At 40.9% G+C, this 17569-nt stretch overlaps 1 protein-coding gene across 1 annotated transcript; it reads right to left on the bottom strand.

Moving 5' to 3' along the window:
* Positions 1-1247: 1247 nt before the first annotated feature.
* Positions 1248-15522, bottom strand: LOC121651804. Its single transcript, XM_042004225.1, has 9 exons — positions 14983-15522; positions 13410-13634; positions 12619-12777; positions 8162-8233; positions 6924-8060; positions 6708-6812; positions 4374-4423; positions 3121-4291; positions 1248-1536 (listed from the first exon to the last, which is right to left on the bottom strand). The coding sequence occupies exons 1-9, from the start codon at positions 15520-15522 to the stop codon at positions 1381-1383; spliced, it is 3615 nt and encodes a 1204-aa protein (XP_041860159.1). The 3' UTR covers positions 1248-1380.
* Positions 15523-17569: the final 2047 nt, after the last annotated feature.

Below are 17569 nucleotides of genomic sequence, written 5' to 3'. Positions count from 1 at the left end.
ATTTGTGAAGTGAATGTAAACTAAGTAGTTTTTGCACAGGTCTGTTTATGTGGGTTTTTTTTCCTGGTGTAACCTGGTTCTCCGCTGGGAGGTAGCCCATAGTGTCAAATGTTTTGTGTGTAACAGTAGAGGTTGGACACGTGTGGTGAGCAGAAATGTGACCCCGTGTGATTGTGTGGCTCCACTCCTTCTGTCCTTGACAACAGCTGCCTAGTCTGGACCCGAGTGTTTCAGCTGATCTTCTCCTAGAAACCTTTTGCTTATGTCTGATGGAAAGTTCAAAGTCAGTATGCTCTTTATTATTTCATTGAGCCACACACGATGAACAGGTCATCTTTTTTTTCCAGTTCATGAAAATAAAAAGTTAAACAGTTAAAAGAGGTGGGTAGGAAGGGGGCTTTTGCTGCTACCATGTGAGAAAATCTCATCCTATTATCTACTTAGCAGTCACTTTTCTTTTTTTAAGCATGTGACGAAATCACCAGCAACTGTGCCCTGAGATCACTTACTGAAAAGTAAAAAGTTTCTGAGCTTAAAGAAAGTCATGCTCAGGTTGAAAATGTGTCTGTAAAACTGAAACATACGTGGATATAAAAATCAGAACAAAACTTTTCATTTTGTCCACTGTTCCATGTGCTGGAGGGGTCATGGGAGTTCGTTCAACCAGTCTACATGTGCTTTATGGACTTGGAGAAGGCGTTTGACCGTGTATCCTGGGGGACTCCTGTGGGGGGGTGTTCCAGGAGTATGGAGTGCCGGATCCATTGTACAAGCTGTCTGGTTCCTGTACGACCGGTGCCAGAGCTTGGTCCGCATCGCAGAGTAGAGTCGCTGCTCCTCCACATCGAGAGGAGCCAGATGAGGAGGCTCGGGCATTTGGTCAGGATATCTCCTGAATGCCTCCCCGGTGAGCTGTTCCGGACACGTCCCACCAGGAGGGGACCCCGTGGAAGATCCAGGACACGCTGGAGGGGCTACATCTCTCAGCTGGCCTGGGAACGCCTCGGGATCCCCCCGGAAGGGCTGCCGAATGTGACCGGGGAGGGGGAAGTCTGGGCCTCCCTGCTTAGGCAGCTGCCCCGCGACCCGACTCTGGATAAGCGGTAAGAAATTAATGGATGGATCTTTCATTATATTGATGTTTATTAAATTAAACAAAGTTATTTTTTTCCAAAACACATTTAAAATAGTACAAAAGAAATCACAAGGAAAGGAAATTAATATTACATACATCTGTTAAAGCAGATGATTGTTTTAAAGAAATCACTGTAAAGTTGAGTCATTTAACGAAATCTGTACAACAAATAAACTAATTTTTTGTCTGTTTGCTTTTAATTCTGACATTAGTAAAAGTGTAAAAGCTGCTGGTTTCCCTCCCTTTCAGCCACTGCTGGAGCCTGCGGCTGCGCTCACCGGAGGCGAGTATCTGTGTCGGTGGAGTTTTCCGGGGATTGACGTTTGTCTCTGGTTGGAGCGAGACGGACGGGCGAAGCAGAAGGTCAAGGTGCTGCTGGAGCTGCAGTCGTAGTTTCCATCCTGCTCAGAGAGAACAGAGACACTTATTTACAGGACACACATGCTGACTTTGGCTTTGAGAAAACATTTAGTAAGTTTTTAATATTTTTTTTATTTTCTAAATGTTAGTTCAGAAATTCTAAAGAAAACATATTGAAACTGAGGTATGAGGTTAGAGGTGACAGAAGTTTAATCTTAACTTACTTGAAACTATAAATGACCCCTACAGTTGAATTTTTTCTACTTTGGCAATTTAGACCATGTGGACTTGTGTATTATGAAACAATATTTTGATACCCTTTCTGTATGTTAGTTTGATTTTGTTTTGTTATGTATTTTGATATTTTATTCATTGATTGACTTTTTTTTTCCTTAATAATGTTTTTCATTAATTTTTTGTCAAGATGAGTTTATGTTTGCGAGGCCACTAGATCGTTGCTTTCAGTATATACTAATGTGCAATATGCCTCGTATAAATGAGAAAATCAATAAATATATGTAAAAAAAAAAACAAGAAAACATATTGATAAAGATAAAATGATTAAATATTTGTAGGTTTCAACCTTTGGGTGGTTACTTCAAGGATGACTGAAGTAATGAGGGATGTCACGGTTACTTTAATTTCACAATTAATCACAGTATAAACGGCATGATTAATTAATCATAAAGATTCCTCAATATTGTCACTTTCCATTGAAGATCCTGTCTGAACCATAAGGCAGAGGAGCATGACTTGCACACGGAAGAAAACAAGGTTATTTGATTAATCAGACAGGTCATCCTGCGGCCATCCTCTAAATATAAGCCTTGAAAACTATCAGAAGCTTCATGAATAAGTGGTTTTTGGTGGATTCAGTTGTGACAAGGCACCTACATGCCCAATATGACATTATCTCGGCTTCTCTTGCCAAGATAATGTCAGATTCAGATTTTTAAAATGGCATGAGTAATAACTCTGATGTTTATGCCTTAATATGTAAAAAAAGAAGAAAAAAGACCAATAAAGAACGTTCATGGGATTTTAGACAGTTATAGTGCAGGGAAATTAATTGATAATAATGATTGCAGTAATTGTAAAGTCGTGATTATTTTTTTTGACAATAATCGCACCAAGAAAATCTGTAATCATAACATCCTTAGAAGTAACTAACAAAACTATAAGTAAGTAGTTGTATTTTATAATATCATTTTTGGATTCATTAGGTTTGTAACCTGTAGTTTTTTATGCAATCAATCATAATTTATGAGGAATAATTCACTCTTTGAATTATGTGAAAGTACCTTGTCGTCTCCTGATACAGTCAGATTTAAGAACTTTTACGTTTCCATAGTTACAAAACCGAAACAAGCACATCCTTACAGGACAGATCAAAATAATTGTATTAACTGATGAATAATCCTAAATGCTTTGAAACTGTTTGTATCATAGCAGATGTGAGATTCAGCATCTTTTAGCATTTCTATTCTAAACTTGTTGCATGTCTGTGGGTGTGAGCCTGAGGGCTCTTAAATCAAATGGGTACTGTTGTTCTGTTTTGTTGTTACTGATGTGATATAAACAGTCAGACATCTTCGTGCATGATGCCGTGGTTTATTTCCACTCACCTCTGTTGTGGCGGTGCTATGGCTGTGTCGGACTCTCTGGTTCAGGCTGCTCCCCTTCTCCTCTCTGTGGCCTCGACTGACCTCTTCTCTCTGCTTCATGAACCTCTGGTTGACGATCCTGGTCACGCTGTCATTCCTCTGCAGTGGAACGGCTTGAGGCCTCACTGGAACACGTTCCAGGTTCTTCAGGCTGCTCTTCGTCTTCTGGGCTGACCCTGGTGCTGCTTTGTCTGCCCGGCCGCTCACCCTGCGCAGAAACTCTGTCACCAAGCCGCAACGGTTGGTGGTGGGAGATTTCCCTGACAGTTTGGTGGAGCTACTAGTGGGGCTGTGGTTGTGTCCTGCACCTGATCTGGGACTTTTCTGCCGAGTCCAAGTGAGACCAGAGTAACTTTGGGGTGTTGTGTTCCACAGCGCTCGATCTCTGGAGGTGGATGTAGAAGAGGAGGAGGAGCTCAAACTGGGGGACGAGGAGAGAGAAGAATGTCTGCGGTACAGTTTAGGGGAGGAGGTGGATGCTCTGGACCTCTCCACTCGACTTGCAATTCCATCTAGTGAGGTGGAGATGTGTTGAGAGCGGGCTGCGACCAGGGAGGAGCTCAGGGTTCTGGAGGGGCTGTTTCTCACTGTCCCATCTGTCTGCTGACCAACACTCACCATCTGTGGCTTCATGTGGGTCTGAGTACCTGAGCAGGCCACGTCCACCCAGCGACCTGCTAATCTTCCTCTCTTCTCCTGTGAGCTGATGTGAACCGTGTGCCTCCAGCTGGCCGTCATCTCCTTCATGTCGTCGCTCAGGTTGGCAGAGGAGCCCAGACAAAGTTGAGAGAAGGAAGTTGGTGGCGTGCACCAAGGGGAGGAGGTGTCGACAGACTCCCCGTCTGCGACAGGGCTGTGCCTCAGCTGAGCCAGCTGGACCCTCCGGGCTGATGGGGGGCTGTAGTAGATGCGGAAGGTCGACTTTTCTGGTGCTGTATGGCTTCTCTGCACAGACATCTGCTCAAAATCAAGATCAGGGAAGCTGAGCGGCATGATTAGATGGTCCCATGTCTTAATGGGGTCCTCTCGGTCCAGCTGGGCAGCCTCCTGACTCAGATAGCACCAGTTCTTCCTTCTGGGGCCGTGTGGAGAAAACAAACGCCTCAGTCTGTTTTCTTTTGTGCTGCAGATTCTGAGGAAAGCCAAAGAGGTAAATGTCCTGCAGCTTATGTGACATCATCAACAAGGTGGAAAGATTTGTGGAATACACAGACCTGAGAGTTTCACAGTGTTGTCCATCCTGAAGAACGGCACTGACAGCATGCTGAGCCAAGACAGAAACAACATTTCAGCCAAAATCATGGTGACTCACTCCCAGATGTTGGAGAGATGATGGGATGGAGTGACATGTTTATGACTTACAAGCATTCAGTGTCAGAGTTACAGTTAGGCCCAGAAATATTTGGACAGTAACAGTTTTAATGATTTGGGCTCTGCATGCCACCACATTGGGTCTGAAAGTAAATGACTGAGATGTCATTGAAGTCCAGACTTTTAGATGAAGTTCAAGGTTTTGAACAAGAATATTCTATGAAACATTTAGGAATTGTAACAATTTTTATACAAAGTCTCCTAATTTCAGGGGCTCAAAAGTAATTGGACAGTTAACATTACCACCGATAAAATGTTCATTTTTAATATTTTGCAGAGAATGACTGCATGAAGACTGGAAGCCATGAACATCACCAAACACTGAGTTTTCTCCTTGTGATGCTTTGCCAGGCCTTTACGGCAGCTGTCTTCAGTTGGTGCTTGTTTGTGGGTCGTTCTTCCTTATGTTTTGTCTTAAGCAAGTGGAACTGATGCTCGATCGGGTTGCAAAATATTCCACTTATTTGCCTTAAAAAAGGTTGCTGTGGCACTATGTTTTGGCTCATTTTCCATCTGTACTGTGAAGCACCGTCTAATCAGCTTCTGTCCTGAATCTGAGCAGAAAGTATTTCCCTTCATATTATTTCCTACACTGTAGAATTCACCCAGCTGCTTCGGTCTTCTGTCACATCATCAATAAACACCAGTAACCCAGAGCGACTGGAAGCCATGCATGCCCATGCCATCAAACTGCCTCCACCATGTTTACAGAAGATGGGCTGTGCTTTGGATCACAACTTGTTCCAAGCCTTCTCCATACTTTCTTCTGCCCATCATTCATGGTACAGGTTGATCTTAGTTTCATCTGTCTAAAAATGCTCTTCCATAACTGGGCCGTCTTCTTTAGATGTGTTATGGCAAAGTCTAATCTGGCCTTACCATTCTTGAAGCTGATTATTGGTTCGAACCTCGTGGTGAACCCTCTGTATTTGCTATAATGAGGTCTTCTCTTTGGAATTCTCACAGACTGATACATCAACTTCTTGGAGAGGGTTCTTCACTTGGGTGGATGTTGTGAAGGAATTTTTCTCCACATTGGAAAGGATCTTGTAATCATTCATCTCTGTCGTCTGCCATGGACATCTAGCTCACCAGTGGGCTTGTTTTTCCTCAGAATGCACCAAACTCTTGATTTGGCCAGTCCTAACATTTCTATCATCTCTCTGATGGATTTCTAATTTTTAAGCAGAAGGATGGTCAGTTTTAATTTCACAGCAACAGCTTCCAACTCTAAACTGATGATAGATTAATAAGGGAATCGCCCATGCAACCCAGCAAATAGCTTTACAGCAAACTGTCCGAATACCTTTAGTTGCTTGAAAAATGGACTAAAGCTGTAATTACTAAACACTTCCTCCAATTTAGATGTGAATACCTTCAAATTAAAGTTGAGAGTCTGCACTTCAAGCCCATGTTGATAATACAAATATGCCTTGAAAACAGCTAAAATAACTAAACTTGAGTCAATGTCCAAATATATATGGCATTGACTGTAAATGATTTCAAATCCACAACATGAGGCTTATAATACTTTAGCACACTAACTGTACAATTAAATTTGATCACAACAGCATGTGATTTAGAGATACTGGCATCCTTATCTGTTAAGTTTTATGTTATTTAGTGTCCCCAGTGCAGCCAGTAAGTGGGAATTGGAACTGAACCATTCAAACTTATCACTTAGCTTTGCTAAAGCTGGAGTGCTGCCTAACAAAGCCGCTGACATGATCGCAGAGTCTTATTTATCACATCAAACTAAATGTTCCTCTGAGGAAAAGAAGGATTACTGTCGGTTTTGGGGGGGTAAGAAGGAAAAATAACAAGCTATAGAAATAAATCCAGGAATTTCAAGTTGATTTTTAATCATGCAGAATATGCATTAATGCAGTTTGCATTTGGAAGATCAGGTGGAAAAAATTGTGCAGGTCAAATTGAAAACCTGGCTATGCATGATGAAGAGAACAATTTTAGTAAATTCAGGGAATAGATTTGAGCATGCCAGTCCTGTTTGGCTGCAGCCCTTATCAGAGATTAGCCTAAATCTGCTGGCATGAGTCTTTCCCGTGATGCTTGTTGAACTGTCAGGACTTGTGGCCAGGGAGAGAGATCATCAGCAGGGCTTCCCACTGTGTCACACAGCAGGAGACACAAGCCTGAAGGGTCAACAGCATCCTTACCTCAGCTGCCTCATGGCGAGCGGCCGGGACCTCGTTGTCATCTCGTAGCTCTGCACTGAGATCTTGCAATAGACCCAGCAGAACAGTTATGGTTTTATCTCTACCCTGGATAAAAAAAAAAAATCCACATAAGCTTTTTTTTTTTTACATGTTTAACAGTTTGATAAACATCTAGCTTGAAAATTGTAACATTAACAGTGACATATTTCATCGTACCTCTTTTCCCTCCATGTCAGGGCCTGTAACTTTACACCACTGATGGAGGACCCAGAGAATCTGCAGAGGCAGTTGCATTTTGGGATCCCTGCTGCTGTTTGTAGCATCACCTTGCCTCACTTGTTTGGCTTTCTGTTTCACCTCTGTGGCGCAGAGCTCTTCAATTCGCTCCTGTTTAATCTTTGACTCCTTGATATTTTTGTGATTTGCACAGAGAAAGGAGGAAATGTAGGAATCCCAAGCACATCTCTCATTGTAAACTGTATTTTTGCAGTCATCTTCTCCTCTTAGTAGAGACTCTATCCTTCCAATGAAGGCCAGCAGCATGGCATGCAGAAGCTCCAAAGCCTCACATATAGATCCCTGTGTTTTCCCGTTGGAGCTCAGGTCTGTTGGAGAGGTGAATGCACACGAGGAAGGTGAGCCGTGGCCATTTCTGGGTGCTGTCGCCAGGAGCTGAATGGCTGAAGTCAAAATGCAGGAATGATCTCTGAGGGCAAGAAGAGTTTCATAGTCTTTGACAGTCAGCCCTTTCAGTCCTTGGTCAAGTTTTTTGTTGTTATCACTTTCATGATTGTCTGAAGGGTCCCACTCACCACCTACAGGACCTTCTCGAGTTATGTCACATGCTTTAATCATCCCGCCAGTTTGTGATTGGGTGCAGGACAACGATCTCTCAGCATCACCTTCTCTAGCCTCCTCGCTCCTACCCTGCAGGTATACTGTTGGTCCCATTTTCAAACTCTTCTCCCCATCCTTCATTTCCTTAGTCACTGTCAAATTTTCCTCCAAAACATCTTCCTCTTCCCCTCCTCCTACTTTCTCTCTGAGATCGTTCATTTCAGCTCGCAGCCCGCGATTCTCCATTTCCAGCTCGACGATGCGCCGGCTCAGAAGCGTAGCTTCCTCTTCCACCAGTTTCAGGTGAACTTTGACCTCTGTCTCCCTGGAATAGGCAGAGTTTTGTTTGCCTTCCAGCAATTGGGCACCGTCTATGTCGCCGTACGCGGCCTGGTATTTGGCCAGCTCCTCACGCATCGCCTCGCTATCAGAAACCAACTTGGCAAGCTTCTTGCACATGAGAGCTAATTCCTCTTTGGCAAAGTGGAGCTGACACTTGAGATCAGCACTGTCATCCTTTAGGAAAACAAACAACAATGGATGCACTCATAAGCAAAGGAGATGAGGAGATATGTCACAGATGAAGCCACATGTAGAGATTATAACGTAATTCAAACCTCTATGTGCTGAGAAAGCCTCTTCTCTCCCTTACTGGTTGCTGATCTCACGCTTCTCTTCTTTAAAGAGCTCTGGGGAATAAAATCAAGTCTTTCATAAATCAAACAATGCATACACACTCTTTTTGTTAAACAAATGACAGATATCACAGGACAACTCATTTATAAAGTTAGAACTGTCTGGTTTATCCATGACTGGAGAAGAAGCACAAGCAATGTCCAAATGTCCACACATTCAAATCAGCATACAAGGAAATGGTCTTCGAACAGCACAGACGTGAGAAAGCGTGCTAATCATCATAAGGTGTTTCCAGAAATAACAGATTATTATTACATGTATTAGAATTATTATTGTTGAAAATATATGTTAATACTGATGCTATTGTCATTATTATCATTATTATTATTATTATTATTATGACTACTTTTCAGCTCTATTATACCATCATGTGTTGTTGTTTAGGATTGAATTTATAGTGGTATTATACAGGTTGAGTATTATTATCATCGTCACATCTATTATTATTATTATTATGACATAGTTTAGTATAACATGATATATGGTATATTATAATACCACCTTGTAACTACTGCTAATAATGAATGTGGCAATGGTATGCATGATGACTATGATAATGATAATATTTATATTTATACAGATTAACATCATCATCACTGCATTTTTATTACTGCATAGTTTCATTATAATATCATGTATATTATGTATATTAATATGATGGTATTGCCTAGTGCTTATTATTAAAGAGAAATGTGACCGTGGTATGTATGCTAACTATGAAATTATGGTATTTGTTGGTTGTTGTTGGGGTTTGGAGAAAGGGTGAGCTTAAATAAGCACTTGCTTCTTCCATTCCTTTAGAATGAGGACGTTTTTGTTATGTTGCTTTTGTTTTTCTCCATTACTTGTCTTTAGCCCTTCTGCTCAAATCAACTATAAAATTCAATTAACTTCAAAATAACTTCTAAAAGCTGCCTAAGGACATGTCCAAAAGCACTAAATACAGCATTTTCTCTCCTCTTAAATTATTATTTTCTCTAAATAAATGTATTTGTAAGTCTGAGTATGAGAGGAATGTAAGCTTCTGTCTGGAGGCACAGTCTCAAACACTAAACAGGATGTCACCGTGTTAATAATAGAGGTCTTATATTCAAGCTTGAAGGTGAAAAACAGAAGGAGGGGTTTTACTTCAGTGTCAGTTGGCCTGAGAGCTCAGTTAGTAACTGTAAACTGTGAGCTGACAAGCAGTTGCTGACAAATAAGAACAGATTTTAATGGGTTGACTGAGTCAGCTGAGTATTTGCTGTAATTTTGTGTGCAGCGTCCATCTTTTTGTCTCTGGTCTTCAGCAGGATTGTGTTATTGTTCAGGTCTGCATGGCTCTACTTTGATCTGGTGGGATTTTGTTTCCATTTTACTCCTGCAAACCGGCTCGCAAAACAGCGTGAGACTCTGAAATGTTAGTTCTCCTTCACATCTTTCTGCACCATGTTGTTTTGCTGCTAGATTAGGTAATCTAAGTGGATTTCCCCGTTGGGATCAAAGGGGCCAGCAGCTGCCTCAGATGAGTGGACCAGACTGAGCTCAAGCCAAAGCACTGAATCCTGGATTAAACTGAAAACATGTCACTGGAGTCCACGCTGGCTTGTCCAGGTGGCCGAAGGCTTCACGAGAGTAAAAACAAAGCGGGCAGGAAGTTCAGAAGGTGTTGAGGAGCATTGGCCTTAAAAAAAAAAAAGTTCAGTGATACTTGTAGGTCAGTATGTTGAAGCCTTTTTGAAGGCCATAATACGAGCTGAACCAGATTTAGCTGAGCTTAATACAAGCAGAAAGGCAGAAAGCGACAGTCTATTTTTGTAATCTCTTGCACCCTCTTTGCCTTTTTTCTGTCCGCTCAGACGACGATATCAGCTGTGCCTGGAGTTCAGGCCTCAGCATACCAAGCTGCTTCACCCATCCCCAGCTCCAGGCAGCTGCTGGCCGAGCCCTCCTCTCATATCACAGATTCACATCGGGGGTCATGTGTCGCCTGACATGGAGGTGACACAGGGATGAGGGGGACAGCTGGCTGGATGGGTGCAGCTGTGTGGCGGAATGGAGAGGAGGATGCCTGAGCAGAGGGATGGAGGTTTATGAAGGTTGTCTGGTGGAGGCTAATGTTTCTGTCAAGGTTCAGGCAGCATATCTGAATCCAATACAATGATTTATTACTGATGCTTTCCAGGCATTTACTATACACTGTGTAATACCCTCCTCTGAAATGATCTGCAGCTGTTTAGAAGTCTTTAACAAACTGAACTGTGTTTCTCAGAATAAATAAACATTCATTAATCGGAACAGTGACTTAACTTTAAGCAAAAGCTTGAATGATTGATTGAGCAAGTCGGCCATTTTTCTGTCACATATATTATTTACAAGCCTTGAAAACAGACTGCATCAATCAGGGCCAGGAAATAATAAAGAAAAAGAAAGCAATACATAGTGGTGTTGGAAACAGATGACAGTTTTATGTTTGAGAATAAATCCTAAGAAGTGATGAAAGAGAACCCAGTCAAAGAAACGAGAAAAAAAAGACTTAAGTTGGTCATTAATCCTTTGAGGGATGGGATCTAATGTTACACGTCTGTGAGGGACAAAAAGAATGTGAACTTCTACAATAAGCAGATATTCTGAATGTTGAATAAAGTCAGCTCTTCAGATGAGAAATTAAACATCTCAAGAACCAAGGAAAAAAAGCCTAGCTGCCTTCTGTCCAACCACACGGTAACCATGACAAGATGGGTGGTTAACTGAAGGGTCAAGAGTTTTCAGTCAGTGGGATGACTGTGAAGTTTAAGCAATGGACTTGTTTTAGTTTAAGAGTGGCGATCTAACAAACTCTGATCTTAGAAACAGGTTTGTTGAAGTGTATCATGTTGAACTGGAAAACCATCTGTAGAGCCTGATATTAATGTTTATGAGCTATAGAAATTTTTCTCTGTGTTGTATCGTATGGTTTCTCAGCCTTGAGACGCTGCTGGGCAGTGACGACTGTGCATAATTAATGTCACTGTACCATCAAACGTGTCCAGAACACGGAGTTTTAAAGTTGTGAAGTTATGTTTGGTATGTATAGCAACATTTCATTGTTGTTTGCTATCAAGGATGGCAGTTTTTTTTTATTTTTAAAAGAGTTCTGTCTCCTCCTGTGTCCCCTCACACCTCGCCATCTTTACTTGAAATGAACTGGTCATGTGACCCCCCATGTCACATCCAGGGATTTGTAAATGCAAAAAAAAAGTGTTTCCATCATACTTTTGCGATATACTTCTATATCGACAGATCTGTAAAACCACGTCAAGACAGCAAAAAAACTTTTTAGCAATTTTTGAGAGGTTTTTAGAAATTTGGTTGTTTCTATTTAAAGTTTTTTATTGCGATATTTAGGTTTTGCCCAATTCCAAGGGTATCGAGAGTAAATGTTCACCTTTATCTCACTCATATGTAATATTGTATAATGTTTTGTGGCTTATTCTTAAATGTGTGTAAGAATTACTGTGAGGTAAACATGGGCATTAAAATGATTTCAAACACAAAGCACAGTTCCGAGTGGATGGTGGCCGTCAGTGGCCAAAATTCTTCCAGATATAAAAACCTTTTTATCCGTGAGTGGCTCCAGTGGCCTCAGAAACAGTGATGACTTTACTACAGGTAACTACTTTTGGAGATTTTAAATCATTATTTATCCCAAAATGTTCTCTAGCATTTATCAAAGTGCAATTTTAAAGCTCAGAGGTTTCTCAATTTGCACACAGAGTTATTTGTCCATTCAGAGACACCATAGTAAAAACACTGGGACAAATATGGCAGTTTCCATGTATGTGGACCCACGGCAAGTAGATATACTGTAAACGGTTCATTACAAGTGAATAAAAACATAATAGTTGTTTAGTAAAATTATTAGATACCAATCAAACCATATTGTTTAATGATATATTACATTTTTGTCTCATTGACTTGATTTTCTTCCTTTTGAGGAGTTTACAACAGATACAGAGAGAAAAGTTTTGTACCTTTACATCACTGATATGTAATATTGAATAACTTTCCTCAAGCATAACATTTTTGTTTTTTCTATGCCATTGGGCTCCTTTATTTACTTTTAGAGACTTGTGTTTAAATCTGATAATGTTTTAGGTCATGTAAGTGGAGAATTGTAGAACATTTTAAAAGGTCATGAACTTTCAATCATCATTGTGGTTGAAAAGTATTCATTAAAGTACTGAAGTAATAAGTTTAAGTGTCACAAGATGTCCTAGATTTTATCAGCTAGCTGTGATTTCTTGTTGCACGGATCACGACTTGCTCATAATGTGTAAAACTCAATCAAGCTGCCTTTGTGAAGTTTAAAAGTTTAACTATTGTTTGACTGATGGAGGCTTTAGTGTAAATTTGTCACCTCTCTGGTTTTCTCCACCTCAGTCTGTAAGACCTGCTTGGCCACTTCCAGCTGCTGTGTCTTCTCCCGCAACGCTTCATTTTCCCACTCCAGATGAGAATTCCTCTTCTGCACCGCCTCCAGCTCGTTGTACAGGTGGAGGGACACACTTTTTGCAACCTGTAGCCAGAGCAAAAAATAAGGAAAAGAAATTAAAATGATGCTATTGTAGTTCCAGTAGAGAAAAGCACTGTTTCCACTCATGAAGATTTTTGTCCTCTGTTGCAGCTGGTCTGGCTGATGCTGGGAGATTTTTACAAGGAAATTCTTGTGACAGGAATTTACCATAAGAGCCGATGGAAGCGGGTGAGAGTGAGGCTGTCAGGAATCCTACACCACACACTGCCCAGATTCAGAGAAACAGTCTATGCCCACATTCTTTAACAGTAAATGAGCTGTTTCCGACAAAGATTACCCTTCTTTTCTTTTTCTATACTCATGAATAACTGACCACATAATGATACAATAGTATGTAAAAATATATATATATATATAAACAGGATGCATGATGAAGACATTTCATTGTAATGACACGTTTGTGGCTCCTAGAAACAGCAGGGAGCATTTTCAAGAGCCATGACTCAGCATAAAGTCATCTGATTACAGTGTTCTGTTTTTTATGAGCAAGACTTTTACTATTTATTGCACTGAAATGAGGGTCGATTTGCAGTGCTTCAGTAAATGTTGTTGCTCTGATGTCAATGACTGCAGTAGAATTTATCCATTCAGGAGAAAAAGTCAGAAGTTTGGACCTTGATGTCATGCTCCAGGCTCCGGACCAGCTCCCCGTCCACCTGTCCAGTCTGTGCCACTCGGATGCTGCGGCGCTCAGCCTTGCGGAGGCGGTACTGGAGGATGCGGCACGTCTTGTTGGCCTGCTCCAGCTGCAGCTGCAGCTCCTGCAGCTGGTACACTTCCTCCTCCTGGAACATGTCGCGCATTTCCAGCATCTCACAACGAAGCTCCTCCACTTCATCCTACCACAGGAAAAACCAAAGTGTAATTATTAAAACAAAGAAAGAATATGTTTTTGCTTGGAAAAGTAGAAGTTTGCACAAGTGTATATATTATTTGTTTGTACATGAAGCTACAATTATGAACCAATGCAGCTTGCATCTGTCATCACAGATCCAATGTGACATCAATCAGCACCCTCTTTCACTTATAAGATTTTATGTAACAAGAAATCATTTTCAAAAATTAGGAAAATACAACTTCAGATGAAGAATATTGTGCAAAAACTGACCTACGAGCAGAAGCAGTCTGTGAACGACTAATTTCGCCCTTATTGCATTAAATAGGAGGGTGAACATCAGCCAGGTGTTGCCAACCAAATACACTTGCCAAATGATCATTGGTGTGTTCACATCTACAAAAGCAGACACTTTGGCAGTTCGCTGGTCTGGAGGATTTGGGTATGTCTTTGAGAAAGAATATCCAATCTGGGAAGGGTTAGAAGGCCATTTCCAAACTATTTGGAGTCCTTCATTCCTTCTACAGTGAGAAAGATTATTCACAAGTGGAAAACATTCAAGATAGCAGCCAATCTTTCCAGAAGTGAATGTCCTAGCAACTCCCTTGTATACCAGAGGTTTCAAGAGTGAAATGTGAAGCCATCTGTCTGACAGCTTGGCCCAAATTGGATCATGCAGCAGGACAATGATCCCAAGTACACCAGTGTAATAAGTCCTATGCTGTTGTTCATTTGTGTTTGCCTTTGTCTAATTCTGAGGGCCAGGTTGTTGTGTCCTCATAAATGAAACCTTGTGACAGAACTTTCTTTTCCACATTGACTTTATATAATTGCACTTAGCTTCCAAATTGTGATTCACATATGACATTCAGGATTTTAGAGTCTGACCGTGAATGCCTCAAGTCAACCAAAGGCAGTCTCATCAAATAAATGTGAAAGTTTTTTGTGTTACAAGATTCTTCCCTTCTTCTAAAACCCACAAATTAAGACTTGACAGTGTGTTTATGCTTGTCTAATTATCTTTTCAGACAAAGGTTACCCAGTTTCAGTAGGACTCTGAAGGATAGGTAGGTTTTTTCCATGGTTTTTGATCATTTCTAATAATTCACTCGTGACTTCTGATTCTTGTACGACAGCGTCTCCATGCAGTAACTAATGAAAGCTGACACGGTCTAAACGTCTACAGAAAATCGGCTCTTGGGTTTAGAGCCTGGGGACTCATGCTCTGAAAGATCTGACAAAACATATCAGACCAATATATAAGAAGAAGAAATTCAAAAGCATTTGTCCTGGATGTCACACAAACCTAATTAAAATGGCGAACTAAATTAATTTAATTAGAGTAAACTTACTTTCAAATACTCGTTCTCTGACCTCATGTCCTCCAGTTCTCTGGCAAGATCATCAGTTGTCCCCCCCATCATGAAATCCATAAACTCCCCTGCAGAGTTCTGCAGAATGACCCCTGCCGCATCAGGTTGGAGCGCGCAGGTATCTGTCGCAGCTTTTGCGCACGGATTGCCCGCGCCTGTCCCCTCGCTGTCCGGTCTCACATAAGCTCTGCCTTCTATCCAGCTTAACTCGTTATCGCTGCTCGGTGAGTCGCGCTTGTTGCCCTCCGAGGCGCAGTCGGATATTTCCGAGCTGCTGTCTGAGGAGGAGAGTTTTCCAGACAGGCAGCCGGAGTCCTTGCTCAGGTCTTCCGAGGCATTGCTGGCGTCCGAAAGTTTCCTCTGCGCTCCGGGGTACTCTGTGCCTGCACCGGAGGACGCTTTCTCCGCGCGCTTCGCTTGCAGTTCCGCTGGTTTGACGTCCACCACGGACTCCGACTCATTTGGATGTGTCTCCTTTATATCAGAGTCAATCTGGGCATCTTTTGAGGATGGATCCATTTTCTTCTTCTGGACCAAAATCTGCTGGTGCGTCCTGGGTTGCTTTTGGCCGCGGAGCGCAGTCTTTGCGCTTTTATTACTGTCTTTGCTCATTCTTTTATTTCTCTTCTTCTTTTTTCAACTTTTAAAACAGGAATTCCACCTTCTAATAATTCAAGATAATCAAAATATTGATACACTTATTAATAAAATCCAAACAGTTCACAGCTCACTTATTGGGGAGGTCCGACAGACTGTTCTTCATCCTGAAGACTGAAAGTTTTCCTTAGTGCTCAGAAACCGCATTCAGTGTCACTCTGACGCAGCTGACTTCCGGTGACTGTGACCAAAATAGGACTTTTACAATTAAAGAAGCAATTTTGCTGTTTGTTTTTCTCATTAATAGTAAATTTCAGCTTTTCTGTTACTAATAAAAATGCTTCAGCCTACTTGAACAAATAAAAAACAAAACAAGACTTAAAATCATCCTTATTAGATTGAAGCCTATGAGAGGATTTGTTCATTCTTTGAATGAATGATCCAAATCTAAAACCCTCCCAGTTTCTGATGGCATGTCTGTACTGTAAAGAAAAAAATACTTATCACATAGTATTGCCTTTGGAAATCCTTTAAGTGATGAAACACCAACAAACCTGCAGTGTTGAGCAAATTTTGCATGTTGGATTATTTCCAGTTTCAAAACAGCCAAAATGACTTTACTCTGCAGACATTCGATTAAACAAACTATCCACGTGTGAAATAACTTTATTTGATTCTGATTAGATTTTATATTGAAACTTAAATTTCAAGATGATTGAACAACAATGAATCTTTGTGGAAGCGAGACAACTCTACTATGCCAAAAATATAAGTATATGATCCCATTACGTTTTTAAAGTTTTGATTATTTAACTGTTGTCATTATTAATCATTTGTTTTTTAAAAACAAAAAAGATCATTGGTTTTAATTTTTTATGCTCCAACGAAGCAAAGACACACTTTTCAATTACTTTTTTCATAGTGTGAACATCAAATGGTTAATTTCTATTTGAAAATCCATTAGACAACACTTTTGCCTTGTTAATTCATATAATAGGCTATATATGAGAAAAACCATATAGCATCTTTCAAAATTAACTAATATTCAAACATCAAGCAGAAAAAAGTGGACTAACCTGTTATTAGGCCCGAGCACCAAAGGCGGTGCGAAGGTCTATTGAAATGCAGATGTTTTTCTTCTCAGTCTTATTCTTATTATTCTTGTCCGAACTCAAACACATTTTGGGGGGACTGTTCATACTCAAAAACTCACCAAATTTCCGCCCAGTTTACATATGGTGGGGTGCTCGGGACTGTTTGGGCAAAATTGAACAAGAGCGCCCCCTATTTATGATGCTCCGCCACTGCATGTCATCAATGTTCATGAAATTTGGTAGGTATTAGTGATGGGATGTTCGGCTCTTTTCAGAGAGCCGGCTCTTTTGGCTCGGCTCCCAAAGAAGAGTCGGCTCTTTTGGCTCCCGAATGGCTCTTAATTTTGCAACTTTTTTTAGCCATATAATTTACCTTAACTTTTCAAAAATTAATGAATTGTGTTTTGAAAACCCTTTTGTGTTCAGCATTTTTACGAGAAGCCTTATAATTGCCTCCTTTTGAGTCACTTACTTTTGTTTACTATTTCAACAAAAATCTTATATTGCGCAAATGAACAAAAAACAGCAAACAAATTCACAAACCAGAACAAGACCCAAACTCAAGAAAACAGCATTAATGTCCTCAGCGCAGGTTGGCATTCAGAAAAATAAAATGCCTCATTTTGGATGGCTGATCTGGTTTCCCCGCTCTGAGTGTTGTGAGGGTTTGATGACATGATACACTCACTCGCTACTCCTCATGTCTGTCTGCTATCTCACTTGCAGTGTAGCACTATCTATCCCGCCCCCCATCTTTTGTTTTCACATAATAGTATGATCCTATATCCTCACATGTGATTGGCTGCCTGTCCATGCAGGCCAATCCAAACAAAGTAGTGTCTTGGGCAAACTGAGCACTGAGAGCTAAGCATGCA

Source organism: Melanotaenia boesemani, chromosome 13 (assembly GCF_017639745.1).
Source record: "Melanotaenia boesemani isolate fMelBoe1 chromosome 13, fMelBoe1.pri, whole genome shotgun sequence".
NCBI classification, from domain to species: Eukaryota; Metazoa; Chordata; class Actinopteri; order Atheriniformes; family Melanotaeniidae; genus Melanotaenia; species Melanotaenia boesemani.
This window is presented reverse-complemented; position numbering and strand designations above follow the sequence as displayed.